Consider the following 19,695-nt stretch of genomic DNA (forward strand, 5'->3'; position numbering starts at 1 on the left):
CTCTCCTCCTCCCAGAGTGGAGCCGTCATCATCCCCACCGTCTGTGCTCAAACACAGCCAGTCGGCCGGCCGTGGATGCGGCGAAGGCGGTCAGGAATGAGGCGAGTCGGGCTGCGACTGCATTTTCTGCCCCATTAGCCTCCGTCCCCTGGTCCAGCCTTCCCGACACCGCGACAGGCCTCCATGAAGGAACCTCTTGTTTGCTGGCGCTCTGCCGCGCGGTTTTGGGGGGCGGACTGCAGAAATGCAAGTGGTCATTGCTCTGTGGAGGCGCCTAAGCACTAATTTGAAATTACCCGCCACAACGCGGCGGTGCGGGGGCTGCGGAGGTTGCCAGGTGACCGTGGCGAGGCTGGCTGGCATGATGGATGAGCGCCAGGGTCTCACGCATAATGGCCAGGCCTCTGAACCGGAACAGGGGTGGCCCGGGTGCGGGGGAGCGCTGATTGAAAGGACTTGCCTTTCATTTCCGCCCCCTCCTAATGGGACGACACCGCCCCATCAGCACGGATGTCACTCTGGATGCCTCCCAGGAACAACATTTGTTACCCAGACAGGCTAATTAAGTTCAGGTGTCCCTGCCATTTCTGGACACGCAGGCAACAATACCATCCGCCTCAGAGCAGGTGGAGGGCACTGCCGTCACCATGGCAACTAGGCTTCTGGGGACGGGCTCAGACCGCACAAGCATGTCTCTCCCCACGCGGAGTGGCAGTCTCCAGCTTTCCCTGGGGCCCTGGGATCAGCCCTCCTTCCACCAGCCCTTGGGCAGCTCCCACACGCACCCTACACACCCCAGTCACCCCTGCCACCTGCTCTGTTGTCCATCAAGCTTCTTAAAAAAAATCAGTCTATTCTCACCATCCCCGCTTACCCCTCAACCCGACACTCTCTGTTTGCCGCCTTCCAACGCCATAGAAACGGCTCTCAAACAGTTCCTTGGTCCCCGTGCTCTCCCTTTATGCCACGTCCAAGTTGGTTAAATTCCACCCTTCTGTAAAATTCTCTCTTCCGTCGGCTTCCACAGCCCTGGCCTCCTCGTGCCCCACCAACACTTTTTTCTGTATCTCCGCCTCCTGTGCCTTGTGGGTCTCCTTGAGTTTCTACTCAGGGCCATGGCCCATTTTTCTCTCCTCGCCCTCCTTGGGCACCACCTCATGGCTTGAAAAATCACACCCAAACCAATGACTGCCCCACCCGCTCCCCAGCCCAATGCTCTCGCCAATGCTCAGTTGCAGACACCCATGGGAAACTCCTTCCGCCAGGCTGCAAAGCCCGTCCAAACTCTCCTTCCTTCCCCTTACCCAAACTGCTGCTCCTGTATTTTCAAAAAGTTGGTTTTATTCCATATAGGCACTCTTCAGAAGAGGGCTCTGGATTCATTCTGGCAAAATGAACCCTGTATATCACCACACTCTCCAAGCCTCATCTAAGTGCTGTGCATTATTTCCTGGCACGGTACAGATATTCCTATGAGGTCTCTCCTTCTAGAATCTCGGCACAGGCCTTCCTTCAGTGGCAGGGGGCCCAGAAGGGAGTTTCTCAGAGCTGAGCAGAGGAAGACTTATCATTTAATATAATGGAAACCGATGGGCGCTTTTTACACGATCATTTTGAGCTCTGTTGGCAAATCGCTAGTTTCCTCCAAATTGCAGAACCCCCAGATTTTCCGTCTCTTCCCTTTAAAAATCTGGCTCCTCAACAGAGCAGACCTGGCATTGTTTCCTACCAGCACTTGTATTTCAGAATAAAACATAAATCATCCCTTAGTAAGCACTTTGTTTCACAGACACATTATGCCATTCACTCCTCACTGTGTTCCTGTAAGTCAGGCTCTCTGGTGATCCCCATTTCTCAGATGTAGGGACTAAGGCTCAGAGAAACTGAGCAACCTGCTCAGGGTCCCACGGCTGTCAAGAGCAGAGCCAAAGCTGCAATCAAATGTGTCTGAACCAAAATCTGTGCATTTAACCATTTGCCAGATGAACTGCCTGTTATTATGGAGTTTTTCCCTTGGGTTTTTCTGGAATGGGGAGAGGGATTTGGACAGCCTGGTTCAGTGTCAAAGTAAGGGTCCAGCAGACACCCCTCCCTGTCCCAGGCCAGCCCAGAGTCTGGGTCTGAGAGGTGACAGGTTTCCACAAAGACCTGGGGTCGGGATTAAGGAGTGGCCCGTTCAAGGCCTTCCTCCTCAGTCAGAGCCATCCATTTCTAGGACTCCAGGAAGTCCTTCATCCCTGTCTTGTGCCTTCCCCTCTTTTAAGCCCCTCTGTTCCCCTGGGTGGGATCATGCAGGGCCGTTGCTTCCTCCTGGTGGAGCAGAAGCAGGCTTTGGATTCCTGTGGGCATAGGAGGAAATGACAGGAAGATGCCTGGTGGTCTGGCCTCAGGCCCGGCCTACGGGATTTAATTTGCTATAAAAATCCCATCTCTTCTTCTGCTGTGAATTACTTTACAAAAAGTCTCCTCTAAACTGAATCCAACAACGTAGAAAAGGGATTACACACCATGACCGAGGGGGATTCACCCAGGGTTTAACATCCAAAAGTCAATGTGATGTGCTGCATCATTGGAAGAAGAGACAAAAATCACATCATCCCAACACATCCAGAAAAAGCATTTGACAAAACCCAACACCGCTTCATGATAAAAGACTTGATGGCATAGAAAGTAAAGGGAACATCCTCGCCCGCTAAGGGCACATACTGACGGCCACAGGTGATGTCACACTTTGGCTTTTCCCCTAATGTCACCTCTCCTCTCCAGCGTGGCACTGGAATTCTCACCGGGGCAAGTGGGGGAAATGAAATAGAAGGCATTCCTGTTGGAAAAGAGGAAGGAAACCTATCTCTATTTGCTGATGGCATGCTTTTATATAGAGAAAATCCTAAGGAATCCACTAAAAAAGCATTTGAGCTAATAAACAAATCCAGCAGGATTGCAAGATACAAGATCAATATACAAAAGGCAACTTCTGTACACCTGCAACGAAAAATCAAACATTGAAATTAAGAAACAACCATGTGTAATAGCATCCAAAAAAAGGGTTAGGGATACATTTAACAAAGGAAGTACAGGATTTGTACTCTGAAAACTACAAAAACACTGCTGGAAAAAAGTTAAAGAAGACCTAGAAAAAAGGAAAGATACATCAAGTTCATGGGCTGGAAAATTTAATATTGTTACGATGGCAAGAATTCCCAAACTATCGGCAGATCCAACACAATTCTCATCCAAATGCCCTCTGTCTTCTTGGCAGAAATTGACAAGCTGACCCAAAAATCCATATGGAAATTCAAGGGACCTTAAATAGCCAAAACAATCTTGAAAAAGAACAGAGGTGGAGTCCTCAGCACTTCCCAGTTTCAAAACTTACCGCAAGCCTGTAGCAATCAGGAGAGTGTGGTGCTCACATAGGAGAAGACATACAGATGAGTGAAACAGAATGGAGAGTCCAGAAATAAGCCCTTACATTTACAATCAATTGGCTTTTTGACAAAGGTGCCAAAACAATTCAATGGAGAAAGTTTAGTTATTTTCGAAAAATGGTGTCGGGTCAGTTGGATAACCACCTGCAAAGGAATAAAGCTGGAGCCCTCCTTACACAGTATTCAAAAAAATCAACCCTGGGGAGGGGGGCAGCTGGGGGGCTGGGTCAGTTGGGCGTCCAACCTCGGCTCAAGTCATGATCTCACGGCTCATGAGTTCGAGCCCTGCATCGGGCTCTGTGCTGACAGCTCAGAACCTGGAGCCTGCTTCCCATTCTGGGTCTCCCTCTCTCTCTGCCCACCCCATTCATGCTCTGTCTTTCTCTGTCTCAAAAATGATTAAACATTAAAAAAAATTTTTTAAATCAACCCATAATGCATCAAAGACCTACAAGTAAGAACTAAAAGTCTAAAACCCTTAGGAGACAATGGCAACACCAATCTGTGAGACCTTAAATAAAGCAATGATATGGTAGATAAGACACCAACAGCACAAACACCAAAAGGAAAAAGAAGTTGCCCCTCATAGAAGGGAAACCCCTCTCTGCCGTGAAAGACATCGTCAGGAAAGACGGCCCCCAGGATGGAAGGAAGTACTTGCAAACCATGCATCTGATAAGACACTTGTATCTGCAACATGTAAAGAACTCTTACAACTCAATAATCAAGAGACAAATAATTTAAAAAGTAGGCAAAGGATCTGAACATGCATTTTTCCAAAGACAGTTACAAATGGCCGATAAACACAGGACGGTATGCCGACCATCATCTGCCAACAGAAAGATACAAATCAAAACCACAATGAGATGCCCTTTCATATCCACTAGGATAGCTAATTTTTAAAAAAAGAAATAAAGAAGAAAGATAAAATAATACATAATAACAGGTGTTCACAAGGATATAGGGACATTTGAACCTTTATACTCTGCTTCAGGGACTGTAAAATGGTACGGCCACTTTGGAAAGTGGTCTGACATTTCTTCAATATGATCTCGGAACTGCATTCCTGTATGTGCCCAAGAGAAATGTTCACAGCGCTGGCACTATTCACAATAGCCAAAAAGTAGAAACAACCCAAATACCCATCAGCTGATGAGTGGGTAAATAATGTCTGGTCTTTCTGGACCATGGCTGCCACTCAGCGACCAGAGTGATGGAGTAACGCTTCCCACAACACGGTGAACCCCAAGAAGATGCGAAATAAAAGTGTGGGCACACGCACGCTCCACATATTGTATGATTCGATTTATGTAGAACGTATATCTAGAATAGATAAATCTGTAGAGACAGAAAGTAGACACCCAGTTGCCTAAGTCTGGAGAAAGGGGGTGGGGGGTGGGAACATTCCGTGACTAACTGCTACTGGGTACAGTGTTTTGGGAATGATGAAAATGTTCTAAAATTGACTGTGACAATATTTGTGCAACTCTATGAATATACTAAAAACCACTAAATTAGACAGTTTAAATAGATGAATTGTGTACTATGTGAATTCTGCCTTAATAAAGCTGATGTGGACATATCATAATAATGATATAAATCTAAGAATAAAATATAATGTGATAATAATAAATATATATTTTAAGTCTCCTTTGCAGCCCTCAAATGGGATAGGCCCTCCCCCAGGAAGGAGACTTGGGGGTACCCAAGCCCCCCAGCACACCCCCTCTGGGAGGGAGGGGGTCCCAGCAGAGCAGGAGGAGGAATGGCAGCCCAGAAGTCGGGGTCCTGCTTGTTAACTCCAGGACTCAGGATGTCACAAGTCTCTCTGGGCCCAGGTTCTCGAGGACTGTCCCCTCCAGGGGAGGTTGTGAGGACCACGTGGAGAAGTCCACGTTGAGCAGAGAGAAGTACCTAGAACACAGTTAGCTCTCAGGAGCTGCTCCTGATGAGGATTATTCAGCTGGAAGACTCATCACCAGCCTGGACTTAGCAGGGCTAAGTACAGAGTCAAGGTTGGAAAAGACCAGCCCCCTGCCTTGTCCTTGGACATCAGCAGAGGCCCCCAGTCTTGTGCCTTGTTGGGGCCAGAGCTCCCCAAGTTTATACAAAAGACATTTCCTCTTCTAAATCTTAAAAGAACAATAAGAAGATTGCTTTCAAAAATAAGTAAATAAAATGGCTCCTAATGGTCCCGTGGCCTCCAGGCTCCTGCCTTTCCCACCCAGTCTCCCTCCTGGACCTTGTCAACCCAGGCATGGAAACTGCGGGCTCTGCACGGCCCACAGCCCCATGACCACAGAGGACACCCCTGGACTTCAGAGGAACCCTGGGCAGCACCCCAGGGAGCCCTTGCCCTTCCCGGGAAAGACTCCTCTCCCGCCCCTCTCAGATGGGCACCCCTGCCCTCCAGGGCACTTTATTGCACCTAATTCCCCTTCCCCTTTGCAGAGCAGATGGTGGGCCCGTCCCTGACCACCAAGAGCCTTCCGGGGAGGAGGGCACCGTAACACATGAATGTCCCTGTCCCAGAGGCCCTGCAAACCATACAGAGCACTGCCACCCTACCCGGCAGCTGCAGCTCCAATACCCTGCCATTCACTTTTGCTCCTGAGCAGACACTGCGCCCCCCCAGGGGTCGCCGGCCCTTCCTGCCTACAGGGCTGTCTTTGGGCTGTGCTGCGACACGCAGGGCCGGGCGACAGGAAAGCCGTGTGGGGGCGCCTTTCCCTCCCACTCAGCGTTCAGATTCTCATTGGTTGCATGGCCCCTAGCTAAGGGGGAGCAAAAATGGCCAAGAGCGCGCTTGGGGCTCCTCCATCACCCCACGCCGCCTCCTCCTCCTCCCTCCTCCCCGTGTGGCTGTGCGGTGGAGGCTAATTGAAAGCTGGTGCGTTGCCATGGTGATGTGGCCAAATCTGACCCCCACAGCTGAAGTCATCCTCCCTGGGGTACCTGCGTCTTGCTTCTCTCCCTCATTAGTGCTGGGACTTTACTAAAATCCTACAGGTTCAAACCCTTTCCAAACTGCTTCAGAGAGAGAAGTTTCACACTCTTTTGTAACCGGAGGCCTTTCAGACCAGAGAGCCAGACCTGCGGGGGCTCGCCGTCAGGGCCGCCGGCAAAGGGTTCACCGTCTGAAGGGCTCGGAGGGACCCGCATCACCGCCGGTGAGTCCTGGCACCAGCCCGCTTCTTCCGCTGGCAGATCGGCCCTGCGCCCCATTCTGAGGGTTGACGTGCTAGAAAGATCCGTCAGGTGCTTCCTTCCTTCCCCCTTTCCAAATCCCAGTGCCAGATCCGGAGGAAAGGAAGGATCTGGATTCACACCACCCAGGCCAGGAAACGCATCACGGTCCCAGCTCAGGGCCGACTCGGAGCATCGTGTCATCAGAGCCTGAGGCCTCTGTGACACACGCCCGCCGTGGTGCTTCTAAGTGGCCTCCGGTCCTGGATTCTGTCTCCGCGCACGGGCTCACCTCCCCTCTCCCTCCTTCTCCCAGATCGAACCCAAACGCCTGAAAAAACAGCTTCCAAAAATCCTGAGACTCCTGAAGCCGAGTGACAGGATCCTGATCGTGGGGACCACGAGGCGGCCTTTCGATGCGGAACTTCAATCCTTCTGCAAAGTTTACCAAAAAATTATTTTGGTTCCCAGACCAGACTATGCTTCCAGATTCGGCAAGTAGCCCCAGCCCCTTCCCGTGTGCCATGGGAGTGTGGAGGGGACAGGGATAGCAGAGGGGGCCTGACTGGAAGGTGGGTGCACCCGAGGGGCCCCCGGACGCCCACAGAGCCCAGCAGTAGATGCAAACCGCCTGGCCATGAGGACAAGACAGGCATGTTAACTCCGTTCTTATTACCCGAGACCAAAGGAAACTGGACAGGGAGGCTTATTTTGGGCCCTGAAGGTGACAAAAGTCTTTGCAGGTATGAATTTTTCTTTCGATAGATTGAATACCAGGCTTCTTGGACCCTCAGTGACAGCGGCTTTCTTGGAGAGCATTATTCCTTCCTTAGACTGATTTTTTTTTTGAAGTTTTCCAGTCTCAAAGTATTAGTCCAGGAGCCTGTTGACTTACTTACAGTAACCATTAAAGTTAACAAGAGCTTCTTTTTCAGTTTTTTCCTCTTGAATAGACAAATTGAAAAATCTGGTTGTATTAAGGTATATTTTTAAATGGGAATAACACTAAAAGCATACCCCTGGAGGCAGTGCAGGGAAACGGTAAAGGGCCACGAGATAAGAGCTCTAGGGAGACCTGGTTCTGAGTCCCAGCTCTGCCACCGGGTCCCTGGTGACCTTGACGGTGAATGTGGAGAGGACTGTTTAGTCCCAAGACTGTCGTGACCCTTATTTGCGGGGCAGCCCAGCACGCAGCACCGTGCCCGCTCCCACCAAGGAGGCGAAGATGGTGGCCGTGCTACGGAGGAGTACCTGCCCGGGCAGCGAGTGGCCATGGCGGGGGGCTGGTGCTTGCTGTTATCTGCTGCTGGGTCACAAACCGTCCTGGTGGCTTAAAACAACAGATTATTGGTCTCATGGTTCAGAGGGACCGTGGGCTCAGCCATTAAGTCCTCCCCGAAGTACCTCAGGAGGTTTCAGTCAGGTGTCAGTTTGGACTTCATCTGAAGACTCACCAGGGCTGGACGTCTATGGCCATTCACTCTGGTGGTTGGAGCCGATGCTGGCTGTTGTCCGGGAGCCCAGCCGGGGATGCCAACCAGACAGCGTACACCTGCCCTTCCCATGTGGCTTTGCAGAGCACAGTGGCTGTGAGCATCCTGAGAGCAAACGTTACAAGAGAGTCAGACAGAAGCTGGAAGAATTCTTGTGATCCAGACTCAGAAGTCTCACAAAATCGCTTTCACCAAACTCTGCTGGTCAAGAGAGAGTCCCAGGGCAACCCAGATTCAAGGGCAGTGGACTACAGCAGGGTGTGAAAGCTACGGTGTGGCTCATGAGGGGTCATTTTTACCTCTCATGGTGGTGGCAGTGATGGGAGCGGTAGGAGTAGATCTGGCATAGAGATGGGGATGGGGATGTCAGCGTCGCAAATGGCAGTGATGGTGGTGGCAGCCTGGTGCTGGGGGAGAGGAAGGTGGGCACCTGGGCGGTGGTGGTGGTGGTGGTGGTATGGACAGGAAGGTGGGCACCTGGATGTGGTGGTGGTGGTGGTGGTGGTATGGACAGGAAGGTGGGCACCTGGATGTGGTGGTGGTGGTGGTAGTGGTATGGACAGGAAGGTGGGCACCTGGATGTGGTGGTAGTGGTGGTCTGAACAGGAAGGTGCTCACAGTGGAGCAGTGGTAGAAATGAGGCAGCAGTTGATTGATGGTGGATAACATTAATAGAAGTAATGAAAATGACCAGGTCAGACTTGGTTTCTATATATCCTTCCCCAGTCACAGAGGGACTCTGTGGTCCCTTGTGGTTGGTCTTAAGCTACTGGTCGATGTCACCTGCCAGGAACAAGCCTCTTACCCCCCCCCCACCCACAAACTCCCAGCTTCTCGGCCAGTCCACGAGCACCATGCACTCATTTCCATCTTGATAAACTGGGATCCTGGCTCCACAAGTCAGTGCCATCCACAAAGTACAGGAGAACTTCGGTCTCAGTTTATTTCTTCATCTTCTTAGTGGCTTCTCCACCTTCTAGAGCCACCAGGCCCTCCTTGGGGACCATGCATTCAGCTAACATAAAAGGAAAAGACAGAAGACACTAGAGAGTATCTCACAGAAATTTTAGGGACGAGACCCAGAAGGGCCAGCTTCTGTTTCATTGATGTTGCATTGGCCAGAATGACTCCAATGGCCCCACTGAAGTTCAAGGGCACAGGTATGTGTGGCTCTGCCCAGAAGGATTCACACGCAATGGGGTTGGTGCCAGTGGTACTTGAGTCAGCGTGGAATGTCCCATACTCTGGCCTTCTTGGAACTTCGCCACTCTCATTCTGGTTGGTCAGATTTTCTTCTCCCAGCCTCACAGACTTTTGGATGGTAGGCATGGATTTTAAGCTCTCTGAATGGAATAAGGTAGAGTATTATTAATTTTAAGGGGCCAGAGCATTATTCTTGACTTTGGATTGAGTAGCTTCTACTGGTTGACAAAACCATAAGCCCTTTAAAAATGAAGATGTTCATGTGTAACAAGGACAATTGTGGGGTTTTTGATAAAAACACTGGCCTGTGTTAGGACACAGATCACAGATCACATTTCCAATCTGAATCTCCCTGTGGCGGCATCACGGGGGAAGAAGGAGAGAGCATCCCTTCCCCCGTGAGCAGGTGTAAACTTGCGACCAGGACTTTCCTTGGGCCCAGGGCTCTGTCCACTAAACCACATGCTTCGCACATATTTCTCCCGCGGTGGGCGATTTGTTCAGGCCATCATTCTTGCTGACGTCATAAATGCTGTCTGGCATTTCCCCTGGTGACCTTGAAGTTTTCATAGCCCCAGTGGCTGGGACATCCATCTTAAAGACTGTTCCTGTCTGCACTGATCAAAAATGGTCTCTTCCAGCCCATAAAGCATAGACTGCAAATCTATAACTTGGGCCTCTGCTTGGCTGTCTCTCTACCAGCAGCAGAGCGTGGAAGGTGTTCAAGAATGCTCTTGATCTGGCTTCTCAGATCCCACCAGGCAGGGTTGGGGAAGAACAGAGCTGAGAAGGGAAAGGTGGGTCAACTTGAGGAAACAGAGTTCTTAAGGTTTACAAAATGGAAATGAGTCTCTACTTTCTTTCCCCAAATCAAGCTATTTACTTCTAAATGTCTGCAAAGAAAATCCACCCACAAGGTTGACTAATGCCTTGACTAGTCCCCAGAAATCCCTCTGGGCCTCCTCTCTCCACATTCCTAATGCCTCCCTCTCTGGCCTTTTCTCCTGGGGATCTGTTTCACTAATCTCCAATTCATCACAGGCCCCCACCCCAGACCCAGCATCAAATAAGATGAGTCGAGTCCACGTCTTCTGATTTTTCTGGCATTCTAGTCTTCAGAGGCCGGAAGCTCATCCAATCATATTATCACTTCCTGTGCTTCTGTAAAACCATAAATTAAAGGATGGATTTTAAGATACTACATCATCTCAGACACACAGTTGGGAGCCAGAGTAGAATCAGTCTGCAGTGTCAGAAACAGAGAGGAGATCCAGCCTAAAGAAAGGAAAGAGAATGTAGATTAATCTGAAGAAGTGAGGAGCCTTTCACATCCAGGAGAAGGAAGATAAAATATGGCACTTGGTCTGGGGAGCACCCCAGTGTGGGGAGCATCACCGCTACCCTCCACGCGCTCACCCACTGGTCTGGCCCCCGACCACCACACTCACGGCCAGTCCCCACATCTGTTGTGTTCTCGTCCATGCCGTGGGTAAGAAGTTTGCCCAGGGGCGCAACTCTGAAGCTGAATTTCCAGCCTGGGACACCTACTGGGTCCTCCTCCTGCAGGGCTACATCCTGTGACTCCCCATGATGGGTCCTCCTCCTGCGGGGCTACGTCCTGCGATGCCCCGCCCCCCATGAAGCACGCTCTCTTCTCAGCTTCCAGCCACCGTTCAGACCTGTTCACACCTTTTGTCGATGTTATAATAAATCTGGACGGGGGACACAATAGATCCCAAGGGATGATGCTGTCTGGTCATTGTTCTTATTTTTCCCGTGAGTTGTATCTTCTGATTTCTAATGTTTCCTCGCTTATATCTAGCTAAGGGTAATCCTCACCTGCTCTGATCTGTTTTACATAAACATTCTTTGACATGCTTGTATTTATTTCATGCTACCTTTTATAATTGGCATTTTTAATGACATTAGGAAACTTTGGTACAAAAGGGAACGATGGATGATTATAATTTTAATTACAATAGCAACAGTAATGAAGCTGCAGAAAATAAAGTTCCCCCAGATGTGACAACAGCACTCTTACAAGTGCCTTGTCTACATTCTTTATTTTTCACAGCAGCTCAAGAAGTAAATCTACTCCCATTTTATAGGTGAACCGAAGATGGATTAGAGCCCAACAAACCCACCACGGAAGCAGTAGAGTAGATCAGGGGGTCGGATGTTCCTTTAGGTCAATCTGGCGGTCCGTATGGCCCATGACATTGACCTGGCACAGGTGGGAGATGCTGCACCCCAGGGGGACATGCATCCCTTCCAACAACTCAGCTCACCCCAAGGCCAACCATCAAAGAGGACAGTGGAGTCAGGTTGTTAAAAAGACTCAAGACCCAAAATCTGACTCCAGAGTGTGACTCATAGACACACTGAGGGTTATTCTATTCCTGGACAATAATTAGACTTTTTCATTTTATCAGGTATTTTTGAATCAATGTATTTGGATGAGCCAGTCATTTGCCAGACCTGACAGTGCTCAGATTATATAATAATGGTCATTTTTAAAAATTTTTTAAATTTTTTAATGTTTTATTTATTTTTGAGAGAGAGAAAGAGACAGCGTGAGCAGGGAGGGTCAGAGAGAGAGGGAGACACAGAATCCGAAGCAGGCTCCAGGCTCTGAGCTGTCTGCACAGAGCCCGACGTGGGACTCAAAACACTGAACTGTGAGATCATGACCTGAGCCGAAGTTGGATGCTTAACTGACTGAACCAACCAGGCGCCCAATAATGGTCATTAAAAAAAAACTATTTCAAATATTCCTTAAAGAAAGTCACAGTGCTTGGGAGACGTTTGACCAGATCTTTCCAGCCCTGGGAAGGGTTCTGAGACAGGTGGTCCTGGCAATGCGCCACCTTTCCTCACTGTCCAGGAACAGCCAATGTGGGAGGCTACAGGGCTCGAAGTGTGACAGTATTTGAAATGCTGTGTGGAGCCCAGTCTATCTCTAAAGTTCAGTCATCTCGTAACTCATTTTCACACCCTCCCTATGTTCTAAGTGAAATTTCTCTGTTTCCCCAGGTCACACTAACCCAGAGAACAACCAGGCACCCACGGTGGGGGGTTTCAGTTAACCTCTGCCCATTCACAGCTGTTGGGGATGGGGGAGAGGATAGGGGTCACACCACACTAACAGGGAACTGACCCACTGGTGACGAATGGAAATTGGAATCTGTGTTCCAATTTCACATATAAAAATAATGGACCAAACCTCTGTAACTAAAGAAAAAGATCAAACTCCTCCTCATACAAACACTTTGAAAAATGTAATATTCTGATGAGCAGAGACCCCATACATAGCTTATCTGAATTTCCAATTCCGAAAGATCTTGAGCATCTTTGGAGGTACCGCACTAAAACTAAACTGAATGTGGTTTGAGTTTTCATTGTCTTGTGGATCTAGGGCCCTCAATATGTATGATTTCAGGTTGAAAATCGATTACTCAGAGGGAAGGAAGTATTCAGCTATATGGCTTCGTACTCATTTGAATTACAAATAAAAAGGAGTGTTCGCCCTGTGTATCCCTTTCTTGGTGAGATGTGACTTTGTACCAAGAACTAGAAAATCCTGCTTCTCTGTGGTGACATTGGTTCTCTGTGTCTTTTCCGCCATCTTGGATACGACAGTTTTGTGGAAACAGATCATTCAACGCAACGGAGGCGTCATCACCAACGCCTTGAATGTAAGTTGCCTGGCGAAGGTCAGTGATGGCTTCACCCAAGGACACATCGTCCAGGTGGTTAAAGGTGTGCTCACGGACCGCAGAATCCACCGGCAAAGCTACAAACCCCTCATGGCGGTGGAGTTTATCACAGCCTTAGCCAGCATGAACCCGGTGTACCAGGAGGAAGAAGAGAGCTTTAAGGTAAATGGAAGGACCGTGTAGCCCGGTGTTAGCCACAAATGCCTGTCACAAGACCTCCTCCCTCTGGTTCCTGAGTTTCATAAATTTGTCGTATGCAGTGAAATTTGGCAACTTGACATGTTTGGGTCACAAATTCTTTCCAGTCCTACCCGTACACATGTGTCTTCCAAATTTTAAGTGTGATCTGTGATCTTATAAATTAACAGCCAAATTGCAGGATTGAATAGCAGCTTCAAAACCACTGGCTTCAAACACGCACTCACACCCCCACACACTCACACCCATGCACACACATCCACACATACGTGTGTCACGCCCTTTGTATTTCATGTAGTGGAACAAGTTGTGCAGAGAGAAAACTATTCCCGAAATAGTACATCTCAGGCCCATGCTGGTTTTATCCCATATTTTATCCCATTTTATGATGTTCACAGAAGTTTTAGATCTAGAAGAAACTGGGTACCAGCTCTTCCAAATCCCCCTTTTACAGGAGGGAAGGAAGTTGCAGAGAGCTCTGTGCCTTATGCAAGCAAATCAACATTAGAGCCTTGCATGCCCAGGCCAGCAGGCACACCTCACACTCCTTTTAATCAAAATGAATACAGTTGGGCTCACTTTCTGGACCGGGAGGCAGTTTCCTTGGCCAGCTGGGAGAACAGGGGAGGAAAACTGTATCCATGCAATTATACCATGCCGGCATCGGCCCGGCGATCCTCAGAGAAAGAATCAGACTTCTCATCTAAGCCGTATTGTGTCCGGAAGCCTGCTTGCGATTAGGAAAACTTCCCTTTGCAATGTAACACTTTTCCGCCAACTCTGAAAACCATGTTTTCCTCCTGCTTTGCCAGCAATGTTTCGGCACAAGGTAGAAAATAGTCACAATCCTGATCGCCACAATAATAATCTAGCGCAGGGATTGGTAAACGTATCTATAAAGGTCCAGGTAGCAAGTATTTTAAGCTTTGAGAGTTCTACAGTGTCTGGGACAACTACTCAGTCCTGTGTCATAGTACAGAAGCGGTCGTACGCAGTATGTAAATGAATGGGCATGGCTGCGTTTTAATAAAACTTTATTCGCAAAAACACGCAGCGGGCCGGGTTTGGCCCCTCCATTATACTTTGCAAAACTGAAAAGAAATATTTCCAACTCCGAGCTGGAGTTTCTGCCAAGGATTTGAATTAATGTTCATGTTAACTGTTTAAACCTGGTTAGAATTAAGTGCAAATATTCAGCCTCTTCCTGTGACACATCATGTTCTCTTCTGAAATTCCCAATTCCTTTTTGTCCTCCTAAAATAGTCATTTTCCTCCTTATTCTGAGAAGCCAGGTTTAGGGTAGTAGAACCTATGCTTTCTCTTAGCTGGCTTTTTAACTTTCCGAAGTGACTTGTAGGCGTTTCTGTTCCAAGTGCTTGAGGTCTAGTAACTATAAGTGATCGTGCTGTTCAGGACAAGGACATGCTCGCATTATATAACCTAAATGAGAACATACATGCTTTTCACTTCGGTCCCAGGTATATTTGATCACTTTATTCTTTTTTTTTTTTTTGAGGAAACTCATTTTACCACCATTACTACTAGTCCCCTCGCCCCACCGATTCTACTTCTTATCAATAGCTCGAGCGCTTGACACAATGGCAGCCCCAACTAGATGTTCAATGAAACTGTTTCGTGGCAGGTTTATTAAGCGGATGGGCGGATGGACTGGTGCTGTCCCACCGCCGAGTAACGTGACGCTGTGGCTGTAGCAGCTTCTGGTCCCATCAATCATTTCTGCCCTGAGAAGTCTGACCTAACTGTGCTTCTGATGATGTGTCAGACCAGGGTCTTGGGGATTCTCCCAACACATCGCACCCTGCTCTGTGGACATGATGGGAAGAGTATTTAAGGATAATGATGGTGCGAATCCTCATAATGTGAGGGACACCTGGGTGGCCAGTCAGTTAAGCTTCTGGCTCTTGATTTCAGTTCAGGTCATGACTTCATGGTGTGGGTTTGAGCCCTGTGTCTGGTTCTATGCTGACAGCGTGGAGCCTGCTTGGGACTCTCTCTCTTTCCCTCTCTCTCTCTGCCTCTCCTCCAGGCAAGCTGTCTCTGTCTCTCAAAATAAATAAATAAACTTTTAAATAATAATAATCCTAATAACGTTAGCCAATACTGACGACTTATGTGCGAGGCACTTTGTTAACTCATTTAAACCTCCTCATCCCTTCTTATTACCAGTGAGGAAATGGAGTCGTAGAGCAGTGGGGTAGGCAGAGTGGTGCCTCCCAGGACGAGGTCTGTATCTGAGTCTCTAGAACCTGTAAGTAGGTTAGGTTACATGGCGAAGGGGCATTAACGTTGAAGACGGAGAAGTTGTTCATCTGTTGAACCTAAAACAGATTATCCTGACTTATCCTGGTGAGTCCAATGTAATCATAGAAAAGTAGAAGACGAAATCAGGAGAGAGAACAAGAAAGTCAGCAGGCCGGGAAGGACCCGTTGGAACTCCACACAGCCTCATGCAGCCAGTTTGAAGACGAAGACCACAGGCCACGACAGCAGGTGGTCTCAGGAAGATGCAAAGGACGAAGGAACAGATTCTCCCCTGTCGTTCCAGAAAGCAGCACAGCCTGCAGACACCTAGATTTCAGCCCACCGAGACCCATTTCTGGACTTCTGACCTTCAGGACTGAACGATATAAGTGTTTTGTTTTACATCACTAAGTTTATGGTAATTTACTACCATGGGGAAAAAAGAGTCTAAATGACTTGCTTGTAGTCACACAGCAAAAAAGGAGCAGAGCTGAAATTCAAACTGTAGTCCAAAGACAATTTTATTAACCATAATCTTTTTTTTTAAAGTTTTTATTTATTTTGAGAGAGCATGCGAGCAGGGGTGGGGGAAGAGAGAGAGAGAGAGAGAGATCAAGGCCGGGAGGGACAGAGAGAGCTGGGGAGAGAGAGTCCCAAGCACACTCCACACTGTCAGCACAGAGCTGATGCTGGGCTTGATCTCTCAAACCCTGAGCTGAAATCAAGAGTCAGACTCTTTACCAACTGAGCCACCCAGATGCCCCAAAACTGCGTGTAATTGGTACGTTGCCACGTCACCTTACATTGAAAACAGCCAAAGCCAAAAGAAAGATAGAAAAATCCCCAAGTGCCAGAAACACAACTCACACACAGGGGTACCCGTGGCACAGAGATGAACCGGGGCTGGAAATGAAAGGAGACTCAGCCTGCGGCCCCTCCCACCGCGTCTGTGGTAGGGCGACCCCGCAGCGTCCTTGTGAGACGTGCTTCTGGATTTGGCTTTAGAGGATTGTGTCGAAGCACTCCAGAGCGGGAGAAGTAATGGGAGAGACAGAACCACAACAGAGCCGCCTCCTCAAAATGAACCTGAAATAAAAAATTCCAAAACATTTTAGGAAATCTAGTGCTAAGTACGACCTGACAAAGATGTTTAAATTGATATAATTCAGATGTTCAAAGTAAGTAAATAAAGGCTTCACTACCATTAGAGATATACACAACATTTTGAAACAAAGACATGCATAAATGGAGTAAGAAGAGATAATAATGGGGAAAAAATCCCACAAAAAAATTTAAAGATAAAAAATATAGGGGCACCGGGCTGGCTCAGTCAATGAAGCATGTCTGTCTGGATCTCTGGATTGTGGGTTCAAGCCCCACATTGGGTTACTAGATTACTTAAAAATAAGAGTCTTTAAGAACAGAAATTAAAAATATAATAACTTAAAATGATGAAAAAAAAAGTATAAGAAAGTTACAAACTCTAGACTAGACATAGTCAAAGAGCAAATTCATGGCTTGGAGGCAGCCCAGAAAAACAAAAAGATAAAAAATTATATAGTTTTTATGTAGTTTATCTATAGTGTATATAGTTTTGTATGGTTTATATATATAGTTTTATGTAGTTTATAAATCTATAAACTGCAATTAAGAACCTTGAAGATATTGACACCCAACTTACAGAAGTTCTAGAGGATGAGAATAAAAGAAATATTGGAGGAATGATGATTTAAAGAAATATTTGCTGAAATTTTTCTTGAAATAAAAACGTGAGTTCTTAGATCAAAAACATACTCCAAGTTACTGACAGGACAAATAAAAACACATCCACATCACATACATTATTGTGAACCTAAGAATAAGACGACAATCCAGTCTTCAAAGATGGCAGTTGCCTCCAAAAACCCAACAGTGGAGAGGCTGGACAGCAGCCCGTACCGGAAGACAGTGCGATCATTTCTGCAAAGTGCTGCGGAAGGGTAACTGCAGACCTAACATTTATCCCCAACTAAACTAGCACCCAGGAGACTGGAAAAGATCAAGACACTTTAAGACTCACAAAGACTGAGCTAGCCTCCCACTCACAGCCACTCTGGGGAGCAACTTAGAAATATCCAGTAAAATCAAAGATGCGCCCACCCTACTACTCCAGGAATTCTGCTTCTTCGGATAGTCTCCAGAGAAGTTTCTCATAAGTTTACAAGGAAATATGTAAAAATTGTGCGTGTCAACATCGTTCCTAACAAAAAGTTGGAAACGGCTTGGGCTTATCTGTCCATTAATAGGAGAATTGATAAACCACTTATAAGATAGTCACTCAGTGAAATATTATTACTACTATAAAGTTTATGAACTAAAAATCTTTCTCAGCTTTCAAATGAAAAGTGAAGGTTGAGAAAATGCATTCTCAGGACCAATTGTAACCACAAGGTGGTATGTTGGCTCCAGTATTTCTGCCATGCTTTCAACAGTCTCCCTCGACGCATCTACGTGGCCTCCCTGTGGCTCCCGTGTGGCCAGCAGTCCAGCTTCTGATGGCCATGTGTGAACCACGGAGGGCCATTCGCACAACCGAGAAAGCCCATACCCTCAGGACAGGGTAAGATCCCCGGAAAAATAGGAGACTGATTGGGAAGGGCTGCCAGTCAGAATGGTCTGTGAGTCTCTGATACTGTTAACTCCTTGAGGTGGAAGTTTCAAGTTGTGTCAAAATACAGGTTGGAAAACTCACTGAATAAGAATGTGTATTAAATATACATTGAATGTCAAAAGTTTAATGGCTGCTTACCCCTTCCTTCTTAGCAAGCTTTTCTCTGTTTTTAAGAATGTTTCACTGGGGGGTACCTGGGTGTCAGCTGGGTGAGCATCCGACTCTTGGGGTCAGCTCAGGTCCTGATCTCACAGTTTGTGAGTTCAAGCCCTGCATGGGGCTCCATCCACACTGACAGCTCCGAGTCTGCTTGGGATTCTCTCTCTCCTTCTCTCTCTGCCCCTCCCTCACTTTATCCCTCTCTCTTTATCTCTCTCTCTCTCTCAAAATAAATAAATGTTAAAAAGGGAATATTCTAGTGAATTCGTGTCAATTTGATATTTTCCCAAAAATCTGTTTTATTTCAGAACTGGTATTCCAAAACCCCTATGGGTAAAAAGCGAGCCTTGGCACTAACAGGAGGGATCACTGAAAAGGAAAAGGGGAAAGGAGAAAAGAAGAAACAGAAAGGAAACAAGGAGAAGAAGAAAAAGTAATGCCTTTCTGAGACACTCAGGGATGGCGGTGGCCCTGGCTCGCCGGGGAGACGGCTGACCCCCACCTGTCTGAAGACGACCCGGGCCACTGCCTCGAGCTCGCCAGCCCCTGCGTTCACTCAGGTCTTTGAATGTTGCACACCAAGTTCAATGTCCGCAGCAATTGTTTCTAGAGCTTGTAACTGTCTCTTAATCTGTGTAAAGCTGGTGTGTGACTGAAATCCACTCCTTGCACACTCCACCGTCTTTCCAGCTCACCAACACCAGACACCAAATTTAAAATGTGGTATTTAGAAAATACACTGATTTGACAAGCTAGTAGGTAGCTTGGGTCTGTCACCCGCACTCCGGCTTTTTATCAGTCCATATGCACTGTATATTATCTTGCACATATTTTAATACATTAAGTCTTTGTTCTACTAATATATTTTATATAATGGAATAAAAACTGTTGTCTTTGAACTGACTGTAATTCGGTCGCTGAAGCTAAAAAAAAAAGATGCTTAAAATTCACGAGTTTAATCTACTGATTTTGAAGATGGGGAAACTAAGGCCCGGGGTCACACAGTGGACATCTGGGACAGAGGGACCAAAGTCCTCCTCACTCCCGGCTTGCTGCTCTTGAGAAGTATGGGAACACGGGTAGGCCGAGTGGGAGAAAAGCACTATGGGAACACAGGCTAAATATGGAGAAGAGGAAACCTAAATGAAGAAGTAAGAAATGCTAAATGAGAACAAGAGTAGAGGCCCCTGGGTGGCTCAGTCGGTTGGGCATCTGACTCTTGGTTTGGGTCATGATTTCATGGTTTGTGAGTTCAAGCCCCACATCAGACTCTGTTCTGACAATGTGGAGCCTGCTTGGGATTCTCGCTCTCCCTCTCTCTCTGCCCCTCCCCTGCTTGCTCGCTCTCTCTCTCTCTCTCTCTCTCTCTCTGTTTCTCTCTGAATAAACTTTAAAAAAGA

At 47.5% G+C, this 19,695-nt stretch overlaps 1 protein-coding gene across 2 annotated transcripts in view; it reads left to right on the forward strand.

Moving 5' to 3' along the window:
- IQCA1 (IQ motif containing with AAA domain 1) overlaps window positions 1-19,194 on the forward strand; it is a 137,128-nt gene extending 117,934 nt beyond the window's left edge. For both annotated transcript variants that reach the window (XM_029933556.1, XM_029933557.1), the window contains 3 exons: window positions 6,931-7,108; window positions 12,950-13,188; window positions 18,604-19,194. In XM_029933556.1, the coding sequence (XP_029789416.1) occupies window positions 6,931-7,108; window positions 12,950-13,188; window positions 18,604-18,732 (546 nt within the window). In that variant the 3' untranslated portion in view covers window positions 18,733-19,194. The remainder of the gene's footprint in view (window positions 1-6,930; window positions 7,109-12,949; window positions 13,189-18,603) is intronic.
- The last annotated feature ends 501 nt before the right edge of the window (window positions 19,195-19,695 follow it).

The sequence above is a fragment of the Suricata suricatta genome, chromosome 3 (genome assembly GCF_006229205.1).
Source record: "Suricata suricatta isolate VVHF042 chromosome 3, meerkat_22Aug2017_6uvM2_HiC, whole genome shotgun sequence".
Taxonomy (NCBI): Eukaryota; Metazoa; Chordata; class Mammalia; order Carnivora; family Herpestidae; genus Suricata; species Suricata suricatta.